Here is an 11,455-nt window from a genome sequence, read left to right on the forward strand (position 1 = left end):
TGCCTGCTGGTCCCCTCTGACTAGTTTGTAACAGGCCACTAGATCTCCCCCCTCAGCCTTCTCTTCTGGAGGCTGAACAGGTTCAGGTCTTGTAGCTTCTCCTTGTAGGGTCTGCCCTGCTGCCCCCGATCATGTGAGTGGCCCTCCTCTGGACCCTCTCCATGTTGTCCACATCCCTCCTAAAGCGTGGTGCCCAGAACTGGACGCAGTACTCCAGCTGCGGCCTAACCGGTGTCGCATAGAGGGGGAAGATCACCTCTTTGGACCTGCTCGAGATGCATCTGTGGATGCATGACAAGGCGCGGTTGGCCTTCCTGACTGCATCCTCACACTGCCAGCCCATGTTCATCTTGGCATCAGTGATGACTCCAAGATCCTTTTCTGCCTCTGCACTGACGAGAAGGGAAAGTGCATATCTATCTTGCCTTCTGAATAACATCTGTAGCCAGTGAAACACAATGAGGTACAGAAGCATGCAACCCTTACTGGAGGTTTCAGAAACAGCATGTGTTTTTTTATCTATTTGTTAGGTCGGATGTTATGTCCCTAGGAGGAGCTTGACTAGGGAAGTCTCTGCTTACCTCTTTTAGAATGTGCACTATGTGATGCTGCCGCCTGGCATTGCTTAATGAGAGAGATCTTGTCATTTTCCTATCATGCAGACACTCCTTTCAAATGGAAAGATGAAGGACTTCGGGGGTTTGCGTAGGGAGTGAAGGAAAGAAAGCTTTGTATACCTTAAGCACATCTATGCAGGGATAGTAGCAAACAAAGATTTAATGTAGACCACAACCTGAATTTCAGCTCCTTCTGGATCTTTCCATTGCCCCATGGTGATAGATCTTATATCCCTTTGCCATCAAGAGGACAAATTTTTGCTCTGGAGATCCATTAGTAGTCTTGCCTGTGGGAGCTGGAATACAGTATTACCTATTTGGCTTTCACTGTACTAGCAAGAGTTAAGCAGAAAACTTGGATTTTTCTTTAAAGGAAATAAATCTAACTCTTAAGACCTGAGAGGAGCAGGTCTGGTGAGGAAGAAGTTGTCATGTTTCCTGTCATTTCTTGGAGCAGAAGCACACGATGAAATTTCTCTCTTATTGCTAGGTATGGCAAAATTGATTGGAATATCATGGGTGGTGATTTCACAGTTGAATTGTGCTCCTGCTCTATTTGTGCCAGCTGTAGATGTCATATGGTAAAGGTACTTATTGTCATATGGTAAAGATACTTATTGGCCTTCAGGGATGAGAGATTTTTGACTGTTGGATATTCCCATTTTCCCCAATAACCTACAACTTCTTATTTTAACCCTTTGTAAATCATGATAATGGAAAGAGCCTGCGGAGGAATTCTCATATTGCTATGACCCATGGCTTATTCGTTCAGTCACAGTTAAGGAAACACGAGGGGGGCTGTGTCGTTTCAGCCACTTGGGGTTGGTTTGCAGAAAACACAGCAGCCTGCACTGGCTCCTGTCCAGCTTGCTGCTGGCTAAACACGTCTCTCTGCTTCTCTTTGTATTCTCAGCTACATGACCAGAATCCTGTTCAGCCAGTTTTTCAATGTGGCATTCAAACACTCTCCCCTCCCACCGCCCTTCCTCAAATAACAGTCTTGGAGGTTAAGGTGCAAAGCAGCTTGCCTCAGAATTTCTCTCCCTTAAGCTTTTATCTCAGTGTTGAATTATTAGATGTATCCCCATATATGAAATGATTTTATTAAAACACCAATAGCATGACTGGTCTTGCACAATACACAAAGAAAGTTGCCGTCTGTGTTCTCAGGATCGTAGTATAAACAAAGACGAAGAGAGAACTGCTGCAGGATGCAGACAGCAGTATCATCAACACAGTTCTTGTATAATAATGGGGTGGTTAAAGCATGATACTGATGTAGATTAGTGCTCCTCAGCCTCACAGGAGTAGTTTTAAAGAGGAATTGGAATTGAGAGAGTGGGTGTCTTGCACCTCAAAATGGAGGACCAGCACCTGCAAGAAGGCAGCATGAAAGAGTGTAAAAAGGAAATGGAGATGAGATGGATTTCAGTAATAGTGTGAACGAGTTAAAAGGTAAAGTGATATAAAAACATGAGTTGAGACAGGCTAATGTACAAAACCACCTTTAAGCAGGAAAGTATAGTGTAAAGCTGGCTGGCATTACTTTGTCCTGTGGTGGCCAAAATGAACTCAAGAGTGTGTTAGAGCATCGTTTTAAACCGCCACCCAGAAAAAACCTAGGCACAAAAGGAAAAGCAGAAGGCAGCATTTCATCTGAAAACTTTAACGTCTTGGCTTGGATTTTAATGTAAATTCATAACCATTTCTGTTCTGATGAGTTCTAGCTCCATTTGCATAGACATGTTGGGCTGTAACTGTTTCTTTGGAGCTCTGTATAATACCATGAATGAGCATGTGGTAGTGAGAATTTGGCCAGAGCTACTTAAGTCATATTGAACTTTCCACAGTTTGACTGGGGAAGGTGGAAGGGACAAGAAGGAACCAGTCTTCATCGGGCATCTTCTTATGAAGTCTTTTTAATCTGATCAATTAGCTAACTCTCCACCCAAGCTGCAAATTGCTGAAATTATAAACTCTGTTAATAAGGGTGGGTGATTTGGGACTGTCAGCATTGCTGGTCTGATAGATATCTCTATCAGTAGTTGTGGGTTTGTCATGCTGAATTTTACTGTTTACCTTTATAAATAAACAGTGGAAATAATTTGCTAACTTAAAAACAAAACAAAGCAAAAATACATCCAGGGTTTGTTCCAGCCCATTTTCCAAAGGCTGCCTCTCTTTCTTCTGCCTGCTTAGTGCTGGATTCCTCTGTGACCTTATATGACATCTCGTCATTCTTAACTGAAATGTGGCATGCCGCCTTATGTGGAACTCCTCCTAGATGAAAATCACTAGCCTAAATCTCTCTTCCTTTTCCATCACGTGATTAAATTCCACACATCTTCTGAAAAATTTAAAATCAGACTCTGGTGGAGCTATGTGGATTTATACCAGGCAGGTATATGGCCTTACAGTATTTTCTCCCCAAGGGAATCTTCTTTTTCCTATGCTGTCTGATCTGCAGCTTCACAGTTGAAATGCAGTGGTCATTTTTCCATTATATTCCTTTCCCGAAAAGAACACCAGAATCCCATGCAGATTCATGATAACAAATCTGTCCCCATTTGTATTCCTTTCTTAAGATTTGTGCACATTCTGGATACAAAGTAGATTGTTTCAGAAATACTTTACCAATCGTGCAGTCATTTTCTTTTCGTTGAGTCTCTTACTCATGGGATGGTTAATTTCTGTTCCTATATCATGTCCATTTTTTTGCAGGCAATTATTTTTCTTTATATGTACTATAGACAAGAGGTGTAACAAGCTGATTTGATCAGTAGACAGAGCTCCCGACTGCGGTTGGAGTCAGTGTCTTTGCTGCCATCCTGTCAATGTGGTGATACTCAGAACTGCATCTCTGAGAGTGGCTACATCTCTTTGTCTTTTTGGTGTTTACACTACAGTTAAGGTAGTTTGAACACTCTTAAATCTTGATTTTTGAATTTTAAGCAGTGACTGAAAATCCATCCTAAACAGTGACATGCCATGGTAGCTTCATGTTCATCAGACTTTTGTGCTTGAAACCATAAGTTTCTGTGCAGCAAGATAAATAGTCTATGTGGCAAATAGCCTTTTGAGTTCATAATGATACAGACTTCTTTCGGGATAGTGTGGGGGGATTTTTGTTGCAAATTCTTCATATTTTTCATTTTGCAATGAAGAAATTCTATAAAATTTAAAAAATGCAAATCATCTTTCTCATTTTGAAACATTGTTTTAGATTTTTGCACATTCTTCTGCTTTTCCTCCTAATGCAACAAAATGCAACAAAAGTTTAAAAAAGTAAAACTTGGAGAAATGTGGAGAGAGAGATATATAAGCGTTTCCCCCAAAAACCTTCGAAGGGGAGAATAGGGGAGGCAGATAAAATTACTCTCCCCATTTTTTTTACATTTTTTTAATCTAAAAAGTGAGAGGAACGTGCCCTCCCCATTTCTCTGAGTTGTATTGTAATATATAAAATATTTTATATTATTAATTTTAATATATTTATTTAATGTGTACAATATATAAAATATTTAAGAAATACTTTTGTTTCCCCTTCAAGTAGAAAAAGGATTTTATAAACTTTTACTTTCCTGCTACTACCATTTTTTTCTAGTTGAAAGGTCAGGGCAGAAAAAAAAAAGCCAAAGCATTTTTTCCTAAACCTACCTATTTTTTCTCTTTGTTTTAACCTGGAAATATGTTGAAACTGATAAGTTTAGAAAGTGAGAGGGGAGCATTTCATTTATTTTTAAATGCCTTTACCATCACACTTCTTTTGAGAGAGAAGAAAAAATAGAATAAAAGAAAACCCCCACTTTCTTTTGATAGTTGACTATTTCCCCCTATTTAACTTTTCACTTCAAACTGTTTTGCAAAAAACAATTTTAGCAAGTGAGATAATCTCTGGTGAAAGCCATCTTTCTGAAATGGGCAGCATGGGAACAGAGTTTAAAGCCAAACTAAAATGTAGTGGAATGGTTCTCAACCTTTTTAGACTCAAGACACCCCTCATTAAATTTGACACATCCCTCAGAAAATGCCAGTTTTTTTAACTACAGAAAAACAATAGCTATTCCTTTGTTACAAGGCAGACTAGGCTTTTTGAGCAGATGTGATATCTTTTATTAGACCAAGTCAGTAGTTGGAGGGGGAAAGGTCTTAGCAAGCTTTCAGGTGCAATCACCTTCTTCAGGCATTGGGAGTCTCTGCTGTTCTGAGATTCCAAGGAATGAGAACTCAGACCACAGCAGGTAGGAATGTTTTTGACACTATGAATTTCTCTTTGAAATCTCTGGGTTTATCTTCTGGAGCGTGCTTGTTCACCTAACAGTGCCATAATACCATTGTGAGGTGCCCTTAAAAATATCAAGACATTCCAGGGTGCCACAGCTGAGAATCACTGACATATAAGGGATGGAAACATTTGCTCTTTTGGATAAGAAACAAATCCCCTTTGACTAAAATCCCTGGTTGGTGGTGGGGAGGTAGGTAGTGGTGGTTTTTTGTTTTGTCCGCTTTTACATAAAGAGGATTCAGTCTGCCATCCACACTCAGGGTCTCAATGCTGTACTCATCACTGCAAATGCAATGATCCCTTGGTGAGGAAAACACTAAAAGGACAAAAAACAATATTAATTATAGAGTATCATGATTGCTTTGCTAGGAACTTGCTGGTATACACTTTTTTTTGCCTGGGCAATAGATTAGCTAGATCAATAGATAGATGGATCCATCTATCTCTGGGTCAAGCAGATATTATAAAGATGATCAGCTGGGCAGAACATTAGAATTCTAAAGCTATTGGAGAGGGAACTGCAAGCGTGTGGGAGACACGAATGTATGCCTTGCCTGACTTTCCTGCCAGAAATATTTGCTTGTTAATTTGAGCTGGGACTTGTCATCTTCTCAGAATACAGCACATCCCACTAGAACAGGGGTGGGCAAAATGCAGCCCAGGGGCCAGATGCAGCCCACCAGGCCATTCTATCCAGCCCATAGGGCCCCTAAAAATTTAGAAAATTAATATTAATCTGCCCTGGGCTGCCTGTCATGTGGCCCTTGATGGCTTGCCAAAACACCTAAAGTGGTCCCCTGCCCAAAATAATTGTCCTCCCTTGCTCTAGAAGCTTCCGCAAGCTCCTCTTGCATCCCCCTTACTCTTTTTCCACAGTAGACCTGAGGCTTGGGAGAGGAGCTCTGCAGCAGCTGTCTCTGAAATAGGGAAACAGTACCAAACCCTGGTGAAACTTGCTACTCTGAGAGAGGGGAAAATGGTGAAAGAGCCAGTTTTGAGGATAGTATACGTCCTCTGTGGTTGGCTTATATCAATACAGTTTCCTTTGATGCACCATGGCAGTGACCTTGCTCCTTTCCAGGCATTCAAAGAAAGGAAGGTCTCTTAGCCCAGGCAGAATTTTGGCAGAACACTTCAACATAACGGGTAAGATTCAGCCCTGACTGAAATTAAGAAAAGTCTTACTTAAGTAAACGGAAATTGCAGCCATTCAAAACAGGGTTGAATCTGTGTTGTCAATGCACAGGAGTTACCCTCACTTTAACCTGTAATGCTCTGGGGCCAGACAGCTCATGTTCTCCTTCAAACCAGCTTTCAAGTCTATTGGCAAAGCTGACCTAGCCACCTGCCACAGAATAGTGGGGTCAGGGAAATAAAAATGGTGAATTACAAGTAATTTGCTTTAACTGCTCCAGTGTTCTGGCTTAGTCTCACTCTGTTATGTCTCAGAATACATCGACTGTGCAATAAAAGTGTGGTCTGAGGTTAAACACTAGCAGGTTAAATACTGGCAAAAAATAGTAAGTGATTAGCTGTTACAATGGTCTGCTGAGTGCAAACCTAGAACAATTCTAGTTTCATCTTGAGTTGATATTTTAGTTGCTATTTTAACCGAAGTCCATGTTTTTTTTTCCACCTTGTGTAGATGTGACCTTAGGACTTCAGGATCTACTTCTACAGTTTCCGTACAGAGTGCACACGGTTTGGCTAACTGCATGTATAATATCTACACATTCAGGTCTTTAGAATGAGCCAATCAGAGGCAGTGACTGGTGTCTAACATGATGTCAGAGATATCTATGTAAATAGGAAAAGGAAAGAAGGCCATAATATAAAGTTCTACAAGGTGCTCTCTAGAAGGGGGAAAAACATTGAGAGTAGTTGTAAAATACTGACTCGTGCTATTAACCATGTTCCTTTTTCCAGGGAGGGGATTGGAACTGAGAAGGAAACTAAAATTATGTTTGTTCCCTTGGAAGTTATCTGTGTGTATCAAATTAGTAAACAGCAGCTTGTTAGCTATGGTAACATAGTTGCTAACAATTAAAGATGGGGACTTCAGTATTGGTTTAGTATTAGACTACTTCAGAAATTGGGCACACATGCTTATCTATTCTTTTCTTTTTCACAGTAAACCTATCTGGAACCTAGAAAAGCTTTAGTAGCTTTGTTTCAGTTAATGATCGCTGTTCTGTACAATTTTTGATTGTCAACATTTCTGTGGTCTTTGCACAGATTTTATTATAAACTGAGTAATGAAAACACCAGAATTGGGGGGTATAGGGCTGGGTTTAGTTATTATGCAGTTAATGATAACCTCTGCTCAGTAGTTTCCTGTCTCTTGTTGTTTTCCATTTAACTGAGGGGGGAGTGGGGAAGAGAGAGAGCGAGCGAGAAAAGGAAAGAAAGCCCATTGTAACACAAGCTTTTAAACCAGTTTGGACAGTTTAGGTCAAGAAATGATGTGGCAAAGTCAGGATTGCATCATATTCCAGTGTATTCTTTCTTTTCACAGCCTTATAATTAACTGGGCTGCAAAAAGTCCAAATATTTGAACTTTATGGTGAGAATTCAATGCAGCTTCCAACATATTTTTGTGCTGCTGCAGTGCTGCCTGTAGTCAGTGCCTTAGCAGAGGTGGGGGCAAGCAGGGCAACCACCCCAGGTGTCGAAGCAAAGAGGTGCCAACAGGCTCTGCCCAGCCAGGGCAGGGACCAGGACAGAGCTACAAGCAGCACATTTGGGGGGTGTGGGGATAGGGGAAGGGCAGCTCCCACTGCTTCATGTACTCCTGGGCAAGCATGGGGGTGGGGGTGTGCCCCCTGCATCTGTGCGTGGGGCAAGGGTGGGCTGCCACTGCAGGCCTTGTCCTGGGTGCCAAACTTTGTTGCTACAGCACTGCCTGTAGTGTTTTGGTCCTATACCTAGTCTGTAGCCGGTGACTGCCTAATGTGTCTTTGCCTCCCTTCTCCCAGTTGTGATCTTTCAATGATTATTATGAAGTAGTTCATTTCCTTTGGTATCTTTTAAAAATATATTATAGTAAATAATATAATAACAATAATATAGACTAATGCAGTGGGGCCCAAAGGTTTTGCCCTGTGAACCTCATCCAGTCAGTGAGCTCAATCTGGCACACAGGGCTGGTAGGGGTGCCTGATCCAGCTATGGCAGGGGTGGGCCGGATGCAGCCTGCCCCTAAAAAATTTAGAAAAGTAATATTTATCTGCCCTAGGCTGCTTGTCACGTGGCCCCCGATGGCTTGCCAAAACTCAGTAAGTGGCCCTCTGCCCAAAATAATTGCCCACCCCTGTGCTACGGGGAATGTGCAGCCCAATAAAGCTCCCTTGGACAGTTGGGGGACTGCGACAGTGCCCAATGATAGAGCACCCGTTGCACCAGCAAAGCATTCTGCCCTCCACGCCAGCTCCTCATGCTCCCCTTTCCATTCCTTCCCAACACCCCTTTTCACACCCTATTTACTTGCTGTGATCTCAGCTCCCCCACATCTGTCATCCTTTCCCTCCCCCTCATGAACTTAAATACTCTTTTTGCATCCCCCAGCCCTTCAAGCTCTAACCTCCAAGCCTTGTCCTGTAACAAAAGTTCCCAGTTGTGCATAAGGGAGCGACATGTGCCAAGCCCACACTCCTCTCCACCCGCTCCCAAACAGCCCCAACCTTCATAATAGCCTCCCCCCCAGAACCTACAGTAGTTTGAAACCATCCCTAGTGCCCCCCTCACTTCTCTCACCATCATTTTCAAGAAGTAGACATAAACAAAAACCTTTATGTTGGGGAAACCCCATCCCCCCAACCTTCCCTCCTTATATAACTCCATCCTAGTCACCTTCTCTGTCTTTACCCCCTGCAAAAGAGGCACAAGGCATGCTGGACCTGCCAGGCCTGTAGCCAGGATGTGGGGTACACCATCCCTGTGTACAAAATCATCTGGAACAAGCACTGTTTGATAACCTTCACCTTCCTCCTAGATGATAAACCCCATGTTCCCCACAACCCCACTGTCTCTTTCTCCCTCCCCTCCAGTACCTCCCATGCCTGCTTCCCTTTCCCTTGGGTATCCATCCATATGCCCAGTACCTTAAGTTTCTCTCTTTCCACCTGCAATCCAAATTTCCCGAAATCCCCCAATTCCCCATTGCCAAGACAGCACTCTTCTCCACATTCACCCTCACGCCAGATACCTCCCCAAATTAATTTGCGTGCTTCATCACCCTCTTCAGGGACATCTCTTCCCTTACCACGCATGTCATGTTGGCCATGTATAAGAGGATTTTTAATTCCCTTCCCCTTGGCACCCTAACCCCACTGATCACCCTGTTCCCCCTGATCCACTGCACCAGAGGCTCAATGGCACAAACAAAGAGTCCTGGCAACAGCAGACACTGTTGTCTCACCCCGGAGTCCACTCCAGATGCCTCCCCCAGAAAACCCCTCATAAGAACCCTGCTCGTCACCCTCCCATAAAGTGTCTGCACCCACCCCACAAATTTCCCCGGCATCCCCATCCACCCAGGGAAGGGTGGAAGTCTGGTCCCAGACTGAATGCATGGGGTACTGGGGGTATGGGCTGGCCTCAGTTTGGATGTGCTGTGCAAGGCAGGATGGAGCAGTCCCAATCTGGATGCTTAAGGAGCTGGAGAGGCAGGGGGAGCAGCTCCAGCCTGCACATGCAGGTGGGAGGGTGGGAGAGAAGCCCAGCCCTGATCCAGATGCCTGGGCTGGTGGGGAGGCTGGAGTGGCCCCTATCATGGAGAGGGTGGGGAGCAGCGTAGCCTGATCTGGACATGCAGTGAGTAGGCCCAGCTCTGATCCCACTGTGCTGCAATAGCCCAGGCAGGGCTGGATCCAGCTGCGTGGAACTTCCCCTGCTTCCCAACTGCCAATTTTTTCTGACTCGGGGTTGCAGGCCAGATATCATGGCTACTTGGACCCTATTTGGCCTGTGGGCCAGAAATAGAGGACCTTGGACTAATACAATGGAATTTTATCTCTTTTAGTTTAGCCAGCTGGTATCCAGTGATCTGAAGTTACTAGGAAGAAGCTCTTACACTCTCTGTACTGATGGCCAGTTACTCATTCGACAGGTTCTCCACCCAGAAGCATCCAAAAAGGTAGGGGATCGATCAGATTTGGCCAAAGAAACAACCTCATAAAGACCATAACAAAGAGGAGTAATGTAATCCTGTTTTAGGAAGCAAGATGCTCCAATAGTGCTTAGTGTTCTAGGTACTAGAACAATTTTGTATTTCAGCCTATGATGTTTACTTGGTAGGTATACCCTGACTAATTTGTATTCATCTTCATGTTAGGTTAGGACCCCAATCCTGGAAAAAATCTGAGTTCTACTGCAATTGGTTTGCTTATCTCTGTGATTGCAAAACCCTTCTGAATTGTTTCCTTCATAAAACAGAGGCTGGTTACAAGGGAACTATGTATGGCTCTCTTTCCCAAGCCTATGACATGCTGCTGTGTAATCACAGAAAGAAAAAGCAAATGTGTCATTTAGCAAATAACAAAATATTCATGAAATATGGCCAGGAGGATCCTTGTTCAGCCTGGACAAGCCTTGGCTTTTAATGGATTTGAATGTAGTATTCATAATGTCAACTTATGTTCCTTCTTCCTCCTTTCTCTGTAGAACTTCCTGCTGTCTGACTACTTTTATTCATTTTATGATCTACGCAAAGAGTTCCACATGTGTTACCCCAATTCGGCCACTGTGAAGGATCAGACTATCAAATCCATGGCAGAATGTATCCTTATGCTGTTGCTTCTAACTGAGAAGTTTTTAACTACTTATAAATTGTGCATTTCTATGCAGTTATGATAGTTTCCATCCTGCAAATAAATCAATAACCTGGTTATAAAAATTATTTTCTGTGCAGAGCCAAAGGAACTTTCAACTTCATCCTCTGTACATAGGATCCAGCATTGCTACTTCAAGTCAGGAAATCTTATTTCACACCTAGTTTTCATCTAGTAATGTTTATGGTACCGCTATCTTTTTTTCTTTTTTTCATTCTTTCAGATATTGACATTATTTTGGTCTCAAGTAAATGCTTACTTGAGAAATGAGTCAAAATCCCCTTTTTTTGGACTGGAGTTTCTAATGTTCTACTCAAAGTGCTTGCAGACAATGGTAGTTCTCCAAGTGTCTGACACAGTGTGAGGTTAGTAAAAACACCCTTGTTTGAAAGAAATTTTATAGCCTCCCTGAATCTGTCATTTTGCTTGGTAGAAAGTTCTCTCACTTGTGTATTGGTAGATGATATCATCGTAGCATTACAATACTTCACCAGTCAATTGAATATTTATCAGTCATGGGCAGCAACATGTGCTGCCCTAACCCTAACCGTACCCTAAACCTGTACACAGAGGTCATGTCCCCCCTCAAGTCATAGTTTAATAGGGTTGGAAGGGACCTGAGCGGATCGAGTCTGACCCCCTGCCATGGCAGGAAAGAGTACTGGGGTCAAACGACCCCAGCAAGGTGATTGTCAAGCCTTGTCTTAAAGACCCCCAGGGTAGGA

At 43.0% G+C, this 11,455-nt stretch overlaps 1 protein-coding gene across 6 annotated transcripts in view; it reads left to right on the forward strand.

The window, feature by feature from the left end:
• Positions 1-11,455, forward strand: part of ESRP2 (epithelial splicing regulatory protein 2) — a 66,813-nt gene that overhangs the window by 18,709 nt on the left and 36,649 nt on the right. For all 6 annotated transcript variants that reach the window (XM_019535679.1, XM_019535678.1, XM_019535677.1 and 3 more), the window contains 2 exons: positions 9,923-10,036; positions 10,564-10,678. In XM_019535679.1, coding sequence (XP_019391224.1) covers positions 9,923-10,036; positions 10,564-10,678 — 229 coding nt within the window. The remainder of the gene's footprint in view (positions 1-9,922; positions 10,037-10,563; positions 10,679-11,455) is intronic.

Source organism: Crocodylus porosus, unplaced genomic scaffold (assembly GCF_001723895.1).
Source record: "Crocodylus porosus isolate Cpor-Errol unplaced genomic scaffold, CroPor_comp1, whole genome shotgun sequence".
NCBI lineage: Eukaryota > Metazoa > Chordata > Crocodylia > Crocodylidae > Crocodylus > Crocodylus porosus.